Here is a 13477-nt window from a genome sequence, read left to right on the forward strand (position 1 = left end):
CACCACCCCCAATCTATTTATTATGAATGATACACTAAAATGGTGGGGAAGTGAGTTACATTTCACAATGTGCTAGCAATAATGTGGTTCAAATTCACATTTGATGAAAATCAATCATAAACCTCTCACTTACAAGTAAAGATGAATAATATCATACCGTAATATTGAGTCGCCGATGAGGAGAGAAGGATTTGACCAAGATGGTTTGATTAAAACGTCGTTGTTGGGCCCAGCAAATGGGCTGGCTATTAGGCCAAATTTGGCTAGCTTGACACTCTTTTGGCTATATTTGGAATTGGTGAGCCTTATTAATTTTTAGTCCGGTCTTTGGTTGGGGTTGAGTTTTGTTGAAATTAAGTCATTTTCTAGCTCTTTGGCCCTTTAGCCCTTTTCATGGCTTAAGAGCATCTTTAACAGTCTATTTCTTTTAGGAGAGTGTAGTCAGATTATGATTTGATAGTATTTTAATAGACATTAAAATCAAAGTGTAGTCAATTAGGAGTTTGAACGTGGATTTTAAATGATTTTAAAATCATAGGGTAGTCAAATTAGGATTTTTGAGGATTTAAAGAATGTATCCAAATTCATGGTTAGTCAATTAAAAGTTTAAAAAGTCCATACAAATCTAGGTGTAGTAGAAATGTTAAAGATTTGCTAGGATTTTTGTGAATGAAGGATTTTGATGGATTTGAGAGTGGGTGATATAAATACCAAATGCCATCAACACACCAAACCATGGAAGATGAACAGTCTTACCATGAGTTCAGAGCATTTCCCAGTAGACTCCCGCGTTTTGCATGTTTTTTGTATTTTTTCTGAATTCATGCTCTTGGCTTGTTCATCTAGGAAGATGAGTAACAATCGGACCATAATTTGTTTGAATTGGGATTATAGTTGTTTGTTGTTTAGCTTTCGTGCTTTTTCTGAACTGGGATTTTCTCATTTGCACTTTTGATTTTCTGAGTTGGGCATTTCCCATTTGCACTTTTCTTTTTCCACGAATAATTGGTGTCCATGTTTTTGAGTTCAAATGTTTTTTTTTTTGTTTTTTTTTTTTTTTGGCCGTGGTTAAAATGTTTTTATTCCAGGATTTTGCTGCCCATATATGTTCCTATTCAATTTCGTTTGCCATTTGGTACTCCTTCACATATATTATTATTCATGATTGGATATGTTGTTCTTGAACTTGAAATCATCATTCTTGAATGGATACGATGTTCTGAAGCAGAAGCTATCCTTTACAATTATTCAAACTTTTGGATCAATATTCTCAATGACCCATTCTATTTACATATTTCATTGGTTTGTATTTCTATATCAATAGATATATGTTTATGTTCCTTTCAGATTGTGAATTAGGAAAAAAGTTTATTTTATGTTGTAGGAGTCAACTAAAATACTAAAAAATCCATGAAGGAAATCTATACAAATCCATAAAAATCTATAATAGAAATCCATATAAATCTGTCAAAACCCACACGGAATTGTGAATCTATTAAAATGACACACCCTGATTCAGAATGCCCACTTGGACTCTGAATCGAGCTGTGCTGGCAGACACCTGAAAGGTGACGAAGCCATAAAGTGTAATATAATGGAGAATGTGAATAAATTTAAACTTAAAAGTGCATAAATATAAGAGTGCGTGTGAGCGGGAATGAACTCATTTCACACGTGATGTCAAAGTATACGTAAAGTACAGTAAAGTGGATTGAGAATCATACCATGGAAGGTAATTTACAATACCAAGATTTGCCACGAATCCTCATCGATAAGAAAGCTCAACTATTAAAACCTGGAGGTGCAAAAAAAAGGGTGAATGGGCCTGAAAATAAAGTTTTATAAAAAACTTTTTGAAAACATTATAACCCATCGTCGTAAAACAAGTATAGTTTACAAAATATACTTACTACGTATAGTATAAAAATACTTATCGTAGCCTGTAAAATCTCAATAGTAATATAAGTAAAATCAGGTGTTCAATCAATCTATACTAGCACAAGTCGGAGTCGTCTAATGCGACCTGCATGACTGAACTGATGCTCATCAATCTATGCTAGCACACGAGTCGAAGTCGCCTAATGTGACATGTACGACAGGATTGAGTGTAATCATAATATACGCTCTAGTGCTACAATCACGTGAAGACTGGCGTTATCCGCGGTCACCTACGAGTCGGAGTTGCCTAATGCAACCTATACGACATGACTGTCACCTACTTGGATCCAAGGCGAGCGTGCGGTGCGAATGTGAACATACACGTGAAGGATTGGCCTTGGCCCTGGGCGAACACTAACACCAAGATGTAGCAATGATGAGCATAATACATAAATGTAAGCATGTCATAACAATTCAATAATTCTGATCAACATAATAACCTTACTTGCGTATTCCGTAGGATTAGCATATTTCATAAATTTCGTCATTTCGCTAATTCTTATAAACTTTAGTCTAGTCCAGGCGTAAGTAAGAATTCTTTTTCAAATGCATAAATGGAAACTACCAATCATATATATATACTATAAAAAGGAAAAGACCCACTCACCTGAAGTCCGCGCTACAACTTTCTAGCACGAATATCTAGGTGTCACAAACAATCGTCGCCTAGAACAAATATCAAATCACGTCTCAAAATTCTTATCGACAGAAAACGTAACTTACATAAAACACATCCCCAAGGACATTTTAAAATGATTTGTAACCCATTGACCAAAAGCCAACCGTCAGTCAAAGGTCGACTGTAGGGTCCACAACCCTACGTAACTCAATCCGGAAGATCTGTACCTTGGATTTCCGATCCATAAGTTCTAAGATCCACATTATGCTTCTAAAACAACATACTAAAATCTTACCACGATCCAACGGTCGAATCTCCACCAATCACAATTCAAGTGGCGGACAACGTTTTATTTTACGAACTTACAAATCCAATTCGGGAAGATCCGTATGATGGATTCTCGTTCCGTCAGTTCCTAATATTCATAAATAGTACATATTATCACGTATTAAAGTTTGGTACCGATCCAACAGTTGGATCGTCAATTACTATAATGTTCAAGTGGCGGACCAATCCGTCAGTTCCTAATATTCACAAATATTACGTATTATCACGATTAAAGTTTGGTACCGATACAACAGTTGAATCGTCGATTATTATAATGTTCCAGTGGCGGACCTTAGCGAAATTATACCCAAACAATGGAATTTCGTTAATCGGATGTCAAATAAGGAATCGAGGCATCCAAATTAGACTATGAAGGTCAGGTGGGGTCTCAGCCCACGCGCCGTGGTCCAGACTCGTCGAAAAAATCAACTATTTTCAAAAATTACCAAATTTCACAAAAATAAAGATCTCAATGAGTAGAGCAAGTTTTATATCTGTAGCCAAGTCCAATTTGGCCGGGAAAAGCTCCAATTTCACTCAAACCCGTCGAAAACCCTAGAATGGGTGAGCTTCGATTCTCCTTCCTTGGTGTTCCGACGCCCCTACAATTGGTTGGGTCTTGTTCCTGGGTCCAAGGGGAGTTGATTAAGGGTGGTGGTGATTGGTGAAACTCGTTGGAATAGTGGAATCGTCGTCGAGCACCTCTGGGTTATCAGGTGAAGTTCTTCGCGATTTTGGACCTAAAACCCTTCAATCTTGAGTGGAAAAGGTAGAGGGGAGGTTGTGGAGGCGATTGCAAGTGTTGGATGGTGGTGGTACAACGGAAAAAATAGAGGAAACCGTCGGAATTAAATCGGATCGAAACTGGTTGGGTACGTGGATGGGTCGACGGGAAAAGGGGAGGTCCTTTCTCCTGATTGGTTGTCTCTCCCAATTTTTGATTGGTCACTTCTCCTTTATCTGATTGGCCTCTTTCCCACAAGGTGGGAGTTTAATTAATTTCTAATCTAAAATTTAATAAGATGACTTCAAATGTCTGTAACTATATTGTTAAAACCCAGATTCGCAAGCGGCTTTCGCCTATGCACTCGTAGTGACGAGTACTACGAGGATACGCTAGAAGAATAAGTCCTACATCTCTATAACCGATGGTCAATGAAAGTCAAAATCTTTACCTCTAGGGGCATTTTTGTAAAATCACTATTTGGAGGGGTTGTCACATAAAATCCTTTCAAATCTCTCACTTAAAAAAGTTGGATTCAAGTAGAGTACCAAATAGACCTTTAAAATCTTGTGAAATCCAAATTGACTACACCCCCCTTACTTTAACAAAAAATGTATATATCAAAAAAAAGTTTATGATTGCTGGTTAAATGACTATCTTAAACTCGTGGAAAAAAAAAATAACTAACTAAATTTAGTTAGGAGAAGAAAGAGACAGTTAAATTATTGCAAAACATTAAATGACTATCTTAAACTTGTGAAGAAAAAAAACTAGCTAAATTTAGTAAGGAGAAGAAGGAGACGGTTAAATTATTGCAAAACATTAAAACTATAAAATTGCATTGTTTGTGGGCTGAGTTTAAATTTTGAGATTTTTTTAGTAGATGGATACAAATCTCAAAATTTAAACTCATGTAATGATAATAAGTAGAGTGGTGAACACTACCACCACTTGAGAGCGATGAACAAAAATACACTTGCTTCAGGAGAAGAAAAAAAAATTGGGTTATTAAGTTTACGAAAACGTAATATTGAAACATGCTAGTATTGTTAGACTAGCCAAATTAACACTTGAGTCATTTGGCTAGCTTCAATAACAAAAATTTAGTTAGTATTCTAGAGATGCTCTAAGCCTGTTTGAAAAGTGCTTTTTTTATATCACTAAAAGCATGTTTTTAATATGTTTGGCTGAGAAAGTTGACAGTGATTCTTTGTTCAAAAAACATTTAAGTGTTTTCTAAACAAAGCACCTATGTGCTTGTATCATGAATTACTTCAAGTACTTCTTTCAAGAAGTTCTTTCACCTTTATAAAATAGTTAATGTGCTTTTAATAGAAGTGTTGAAGCTGAAAATGCTTTCAAGCATAAATTTTGTTTTTTAAAGTATTTTCAAACGAGTATGGCAAAATTTTCATTAAAAATTTAAGTGGCTCATGGAATAAACTCACATTGTGCAATACTTGGTATACATGTTGAAACATAAATCACCTAATTGAAACACAATCACCTAATTAAGCGTTCAAATTTGTAGTCTAACAAGTCACTCAGGATTACGGTATGATGATATTTCTTTTCACTTGGAAGTGAGAGGTCTTAGGTTTGAATCTCGTGGATGGCGAATTCTATACCAAATTAGATCACACATTGTGTGGCTTAGCCAAACTCCCCCTCATCTTAGTGTCGAGGGAGAACACCGGAATATTTGGCAGGGATTCATCCCGCTTCCGATCTCGACTTAAAACTCCATTAAAATTTGTAATTTAAGCACAAAAATGATGCTAAAATGAAAAGGAACAAGATTATACTACTGTGAGTAACAACCGTGGTCGAGATTGGCCGGGATTTGTCACGGAGCTCGCTGGATTCTGGAAAAACGAAACAGAAAACATGCACAACAAAAAGAACAAAATTTAACCATTAAGGGCACGTTTGTTTGGCTTCTTTAAATCTCATTGGACTGGACTGCCTTAGATAGAAGTCACAGTCACAAAATCTTGCCTTCTCCTTCGTACATGAGCTGCAGCCCCTTCTCCAGTCATCAAATCAGAAACAGCTCTCGCTGATCTCCGTCCCGCGAACTCAACCCCCTTTTTGCTTCAGCGATGAACTCGTCCAGTTAAGCTTCCAATAAGCTTAATCCACCATGAACAACACTTCCAAAGATTAAAGCTTATAAATCTGAATTACACAAAATATCAAAATCTGCGGTAAACCCAGAAGTCAATTACCTTGCAGTGCTCTTGTCCAGAAATTTGTAGGAAAAAACGAAATCAAATTTGGAGTTGTAAAACATAAATTATAGTAGAAATTTGATTTGTGATTTCGAATTTGTAGTGCTCTCTCTGCTTTGAGGAACAAGAAGAAAGACCTGCTGGTGTTTCGATCCAAATCAGGTGCAAAATCTGTAGCTTCCTCCTTAGAGGAAGAAAACAGGGAGAAATGGGGGAGAAAAAGAGAGTGGGGAGGGAGACGGTCGGCCGGAGAAAAAAAGGAAGACAATGAGGGAAAGGGGACTGAGAGAGTGGAAAGGAAGAAGAAAAAAAATGGTAGAAGTTTCGAGAGATAGGAAGAGATTTCCAAAAGGAAAAGATAAATTAATAATATAATATTAATTTATACGAAGCAAATAATATAATATTAATTATAAATAAAAAAATATTTTATTACCTATTGTAAGGGCTATTCGGTGTAGGGGTGGAGATGCAAAAGACAGTTACTATCAAGGACAGTTACTTACTGTTCACTGGATGAATTAAATAATGAATAGCCCTAGGGGACCTTTGCAACGGTGGAGTTGCTCTTAAGTGATTCTTGAAAGAAACACCTATTATTTGTTTCTTGTATAAAACACGTTAAGTGTTTTTCTAGATTTAACTTATATTATTACTAAGGATTTGTTTGATAAATATTTTTTTTTATAAAAACTCTTTCAATTATTTAAAAGCACTTCTCAAACGAGCGTTAAAACTCATAACGTGTATGCCAATTGACATTCAATATCAATAAATCGCATCATATTCATCAATTCATATAATAATAATTTTATCAATCAATCAAACTCTAATAAAAACTTTTTTGTGTATGTAAATGTTGGTTTTGTCAATATTTTTCTATATAAGCTACAATCTACTTTAATTAATAAAAAAAATATTAATCAAAGACTTGAATCCCTTGTGTTGACCAAGACATACCTACAAAATTCTTTGCCGTTTTTACGGACAAACCATCCATTTTTAATTTTCTTAAAAACAGACAACAAAATTCTTTTCTTCGTCTTTCAGTCTCCACCTTCCCACAATACTATCTTTTTCTCTCTCTGAAATTTCAAAGTCCTCGCCCGTTTCTTCGCCGGTACCGAAACGCGCATCCCATTTGACGGGAGATCGCATCGCAGCTCGAAACGTCTTTAATTGCACTCACTCCCGTTTTCATTTCCGGCGTTTCGATCCTGCAAAACAATTTGAACGCCGTTTCGTTGGTTCCAGATCGAAGAAAGACGTTTTCTTTGTCTCGCTGCGACCTGCATGCTGTGTCTCTGAATCGGAGGGTCAGTGTTTGTTTGCTGCCATGGCCAGGGTCAGATCTTCGTCGTCGAGCAGATTGAGGTACTGCAACCCGGCGTATTATTTGAAGCGGCCGCAACGCCTGGCTTTGCTCTTGATAGCATTCGTTTGCGTCACTCTGGTTGTCTGGGACCGCCAGACTCTCCTCAAAGAGCACGAGGTTCGTCTCCCTCTCGGTTATTTTACTTTCTTTGATTTGGGTTTTTGAGTGTTGTATGCTCTGTTTGGTTGCTGAGAAAGTGTGGGAGAATGGGGGTGTAAATTTGAAGTATGGATTAGCGGTTTCCATTTAGGGTTATTACCTGTGGCTGAAAAAAAGGTTTGATCGCGTTAGAGGGGAATTTGAAGTTCAGTAACTGCAATTGACAAAATGTTTAATGTGTTTGTTTGCCTTCAATGTCCTGTTTGTTTCGAAAGGATTTTGAATTTCGGACGAAGTGTTAAATTCTATGAAAAAATGTTTAATGTGTTTGTTTACCTTCAATGTCCTGTTTGTTTCGAAAAGATTTTGAATTTCGGACAAAGTGTTAAATTATGCATGTGGAAAACGTTGGTTTGATTGTTATAACTATGACTATGAGAGGAGGAGCATCTGGTCTAATGGAATATATCATAAAATGTTACGGATGGCAGAAGCCTTTTATATTTAAAGGACAATCCCGGCCCGGGTTATACGGAAATGGAAAAGTGATGTATAAATTTCTCATGTGATGTTACGTTCAGGAGTAACTAGGTTCCCCAGATGCAAGAGTTTCACTTCTTGCATTAGAAATTGAATCAAGTTTCACTTTTTTTATTTTTTTATTTTCCGCATCTAATGATGTTATGTATGAATTGCAGGAAGAAGTGGCCAAGTTAAATGAACAACTGAGCCATTTGAAAAGTTTGGTAAGCGTCTTATGCCTTGGTTTGTGTTCAAGCTTGAGCTTCTTAATTGGCCTTCAGTCACTATCTTTTCATTCATTTATTTGGAGTGGGGCGGTACTGTTGCTGCCATAGCTATCAATCCCAAAAGTTTTCAATTATAACACTTAGATTAATAGAGCTCTAAGCTCTTCTTATTCCGCCTCAACTGTTCTTTGAAATTGTACAAGTTATGTTCTCTATGGTTGTTTGCAATCTGATTTGATTATCTATTTGTTCCTGGATATGAACACTTGTGTCTCAGAATACCATAAAGCAGTATTTTAATCCATTTTAAAAGGTAGATATGTGTCATGTGTCATTGTATATTGTACGCTCAGGTTGAAGACTCACAAAATGTGCAAGGTGATGCCGCTAAAAAGAATACGTTGAAGGACAGGGATGGTGAGAAAGAGGTTGGCCTGGACCCAATTGACATTCAAAGAAGAGAAAAAGTCAAAGAAGCTATGATTCATGCGTGGAGTTCATATGAGAAGTATGCATGGGGCCAAGATGAACTTCAGGTATAACGATCCCTTCTGTTTGCCATTATCTATTTCATTTTTAAATGTTATATCTACACTGTTTAAGTTTTACTTTAAAGGCGTAGCAGTTCACACTGTATTATGGTCTTTTTCTACCCACATGTTCCTTTTGTGCTTTGTGATGAATTCAATTTACAAGGTTTTAGTATTCTTTTGGTGTATCTTTAGTTAATCATTGGTATAGCTTGCTGCAGTTGTGACTTTGTCAAGGTTTTCAAGCTTTTGTCTAACTTTGAGATCTCCATCTGACATTTTGCTCAATAAAATTAGTGTAGGTGTTCATGTCTCTATTCTGATAAACTACATTTCTGTGTCTGTGCTCACTAAAGAATCTAGGAGCATTAAAGTTGTCTGGGTTCAGTGACAGTTCTATTTGTAACAACCACAAATTTGATAGTATTTTTTGACTTTCCTTGTTATTGGTGATGTTATTATTTTTGTACAAATTTTTAACACCAAAGCTGTTTTGCATGTACCAGCCACAATCAAAGAATGGTGTCAATAGCTTTGGTGGTCTTGGAGCAACACTAGTAGACTCTCTTGATACGTTGTATATAATGGGGCTTCATGAGCAGTTCCAAAAAGCTAGAGAGTGAGTTGAAGTTTCGATTTTCATATTCTTTGGTAGCATACTCAGTGGACCAAATTAATCTTTGGCTACTTGGCCCTATGTAGGAGCATATATATGTTAACTATCAAGTCCTATGTAGGGCCTTTGTTCTATGTATGTCATTTTAGCTTCTTGTCCTTTTGCTCCTTCAACGTGAACCAATTAATCTTTGCAACAGTGCTTTGACAGATTTTCATTGCACTGTGTAAACTATCTTAGATGACCTTTTCTTTTGTTTATGCTTGCTTGTATATTGCAAAAGAAAAAGGGAAAATATTCCTCATTTCGTACGATCCCTCATATTTACTTATCTCTATTATTTGTTATTCTCCTCCTCTTTTACTCTGTTGTATTCTTGTATCTTGATGTCGTCAACCCTAGGGCGCACTAAAGTTTGTGTATTCTTGTTTATCCCTCTTACTATGACTTTCATTATTCATTTATTTTCCCATTTTCTTGCCTTGACATCTTTGTTTTTTCTTTTTGCCCAAACCTCATTCTACAACGTTACATGTTACATCTTGGTAATAAATGTTTATAATTTATATGTTATTCTTGGCAGGTGGGTTGCAACCTCATTGGATTTTGACAAGGATTATGAGGCTAGTGTTTTTGAGACAACCATAAGGTTGCATTATAAGGTTTAATATATGGTTGATTTTAATTATTTTCGGCACCTGGGCTTGCACTTTATTTTCCTCCTCTGACAGCAGATTTTCTGATGTATCGTGTCTATTGTTTTTCTGAAATTACCAGAGTTGTAGGTGGACTTCTCAGTGCATATGATCTCTCAGAAGATAAACTTTTCCTTGATAAAGCTAGAGAGATTGCAGACAGATTGCTGCCTGCATGGGACACACCTAGTGGGATCCCTTACAACATTATCAACTTGGCACATGGAAAGCCGCACAATCCTTCATGGACCGGAGTAAGTGGTGAAAAAGAGCTACCATTTTCAGATAGTCTCTTGTTATGATATAATAACATTAACCTAAGTTGAGTTTATTCACTAATAGTGTTGCATGCATAGATCTCTTTCATGATTTATCTGAAACATTTGAATATTTACAAGTAGTGTTTTAAAATTTCATTTGATAAATTTTTGATATTTTAGTTCATCATGTCTTTAGGGTGAAAGTATCTTGGCAGATTCTGGCACAGAACAGGTGGAGTTTATTGCTCTTTCTCAGAGGACAGGAGACCCAAAGTACCAGCAGAGGGTATATATACTTTCTTATTTACTAGGTTTTTTTTTCCTTTCCCTGGTCAAATAGCACATTGCAGCACGTTAACGCAGCCCATGAAGTTAGCCATAGTATGAATTGTTGCGCATATTAACATGTATACAAAAGATAGATCAGTGACTGTCATTTCATTGGTGTGAAAAACTAATTACTTGTGATTCCTAGGCTGAGAATGTTATAGTGGCGCTTAACAAAACTTTCCCTGATGATGGGTTGCTTCCTATTTATATTGATCCCGAAAGAGGAAGATCAGGATATTCCACTATAACCTTCGGTGCAATGGGTGACAGGTAAGCATTAATTTTTAATATGAATTATGTAATTTTCAAGATTCAGGTTTCATTAGGTATACTTGTTGTGAGTGGCTTAAAACAATGTTGGGATTAACTTTAGGCAATTGTTTGCAGCTTCTATGAATATTTACTCAAAGTCTGGATACTGGGGAACAAAACTTCAGCTGTAAAGCCTTATAGGTAAGAAGTTTGTCTTTGTCTTTTGATGATTATAACCACTTTTCCACAAAATGTTCCATTTGGTTTCAAAAGCTATGGGAAGCATATCTACTTGAAAGACCCAATTTGCCATGGAGCTTAACAATAGAAAAACCAAAAAGGCATCACACAGCTTTTGGCTCTGGTACTATGACCTATATTCTTTAAGGGCAAAAAGTCCTGTACGAGGCTCAAAAAGTCATGTGGTTCCTCAATTTTAATTTATATTTGAACCTTTTCTTTTCTAAAAGTCTTGTTTTTGAAGTGGATATGTGGTCATGGTCTTTAAGTTTGTCTTGATGTCAAAATTCTTGTGGAATGTTGGAAGCAGAGATATGTGGGAGAAATCAATGAAAGGTCTGTTGAGCTTGATCCGGAGAACAACACCATCCTCTTTTGCATATTTATGTGAGAAGAATGGAAACACTATGACAAACAAGGTAAATTATTGATTGCAGTTGCAGTATCATTGAATGCCATGGCGATAATTACTTTGTTACATTTTAACTAGCATTTCCTTTGCATATAAAAATGCAGATGGACGAACTAGCATGCTTTGCTCCAGGAATGCTGGCTTTAGGGTCATCTGGTTATGGTCCTGATGAATCTAAGCAATTCTTATCACTTGCAGAAGAGGTATTACTTCCGTGAAAGATTTGAGTTTCACCTTTGGAATTTTAAGGCCTATTTTGAACGCATATTCCATGTCAGTTGGACAAGCTCTATTGAGTGAGATAGTATGTGTGTGTTATTCTGCACAAAACTTTTTTCTTATTAGCAAAAAGTTACAAATAAAGCTTGTAAAATTGTTTTACCCTTTGAACCTTTGACTGATTCTGCAAGCCTATTTTCAGCTTGCTTGGACATGCTATAACTTCTACCAGTCAACACCAACAAAGTTATCTGGAGAGAATTATTTCTTTCATGATGGGCAGGTTAGTTATCCTGAGTTTCGTTTAGACTACGAAATATAGTTAATATTTGCTCAGAGGTTGGTCTATGTTTGAAATTTCCAGGACTTGAGCGTGGGTACGTCATGGAATATATTGAGACCAGAGACAATTGAATCACTTTTTTACCTCTGGCGTTTGACTGGCAACAAGACATACCAAGAGTGGGGCTGGAATATATTTCAGGCATTTGAAAAGAACTCCCGCATAGAGTCAGGATATGTTGGACTAAAAGACGTATGCACTTCTTAAACCCATAACTAACACTGCATCTGCATTCGAGTTCCTTCTACGTACCTTTTATTGCAACTTTTTCTATTGTATTTCATTCCTTGAATCTCATGAATATTTGAACAAATCAAAGCTACTTACTCTTCAGTATACTTAAGTTCGGAGCAGGTGAAATAAATTTTGTCTTTTACTGATTTTGCGGCTTTTCATTTATGCCGGTTGTTGGTTGTTTCAGGTTAACACTGGTGACAAAGACAACATGATGCAAAGCTTCTTTCTTGCGGAGACACTCAAATATCTCTATCTTCTATTTTCGCCATCCTCTGTCATCTCCCTAGACGAATGGGTTTTCAACACGGAAGCTCACCCAATAAAAATTATGGCCAGGCATGATGCAGACACATCTGGAAAAGCAAATGGGAACGATAGACCAAAGATTAGATTGCGCGGGAGAAAGGAAGGTCGATCACGAGATTAATAGGTTTTCTATAATCCTAGTGTAATTCTAGGGTCCAAGTAGATGAAGGGTGGAGTAAAATACATTAGTCTGTTGAGATTCGATGGCCGCTTTTGTACAAGGAGGAAATGATTCGGCTCTACAAATTTGGCCTGGTGGTGGAAGTTGTATTCTATGGTAACATACGTATGCTCTTATGTCAGTGGTTACCTCACAGGAAAAAATGGATATTCCTAGCTCTTATTACCCATTTGGGAATATGGATCAACATTTGTAATTTGATGGGAGGAATGTTTTGGTTTGAATTTCCCCCTCCATTTGATTTTTGACATTTCAATGGCACTTATTTGATTATTTCCAGATCATCTCTCACTCTCTCTCTCTCTCTCTCTCACATGGGGCATTGGGCTTTACTTGGAAATGTGGTGGTATGTTTATAATTTGAATATGTTTGTAATCTTAGACTTTTTGTTTTGACAAACGATAAATAATCTTACATTAAATTACGGGAAGGGGGATTCGAGCAAGAGACTTCGGGTGCAATTGTCTCCTCCGATCATCTCCATGAAGTCTAGCCCTTGTTTATAAGGAAAACTAATGAAAATGGCTTTAAAACTTTGAGTTTTAATGATAAGGACAAAATAAAGGGTAAAGTGAATAGTACTAGGATTTTTTAGTGTAAAAATGTGATTTTTCGTTAAAGTGAACAGTACCAGATGCTTTTCGTTAAAGTTCCCATGTTTATATTCATCTCGCACGAGAGTCAGAGCGTCATTGTAAGGAATCCCTTCATGAAGGAAATACAAAGCTAGATTCCCAACTGCATCTGTTCCTGCACGTGTATGAGCCGGAGTAACAATATGTTCTGCCTGTTC

At 36.4% G+C, this 13477-nt stretch overlaps 1 protein-coding gene across 1 annotated transcript; it reads left to right on the top strand.

The window, feature by feature from the left end:
* Window positions 1–6813: 6813 nt before the first annotated feature.
* On the top strand, window positions 6814–12962 carry LOC103443254 (mannosyl-oligosaccharide 1,2-alpha-mannosidase MNS1-like). Its single transcript, XM_008382069.4, has 14 exons — window positions 6814–7331; window positions 8012–8059; window positions 8416–8598; window positions 9099–9211; window positions 9792–9857; window positions 9986–10157; window positions 10360–10449; window positions 10639–10763; window positions 10881–10946; window positions 11296–11404; window positions 11502–11600; window positions 11819–11899; window positions 11981–12151; window positions 12381–12962. Exons 1-14 carry the CDS (start codon window positions 7176–7178, stop codon window positions 12621–12623), a joined length of 1722 nt encoding a protein of 573 aa, XP_008380291.3. The 5' UTR covers window positions 6814–7175; the 3' UTR covers window positions 12624–12962.
* The last annotated feature ends 515 nt before the right edge of the window (window positions 12963–13477 follow it).

The sequence above is a fragment of the Malus domestica genome, chromosome 09 (genome assembly GCF_042453785.1).
Source record: "Malus domestica chromosome 09, GDT2T_hap1".
NCBI lineage: Eukaryota > Viridiplantae > Streptophyta > Magnoliopsida > Rosales > Rosaceae > Malus > Malus domestica.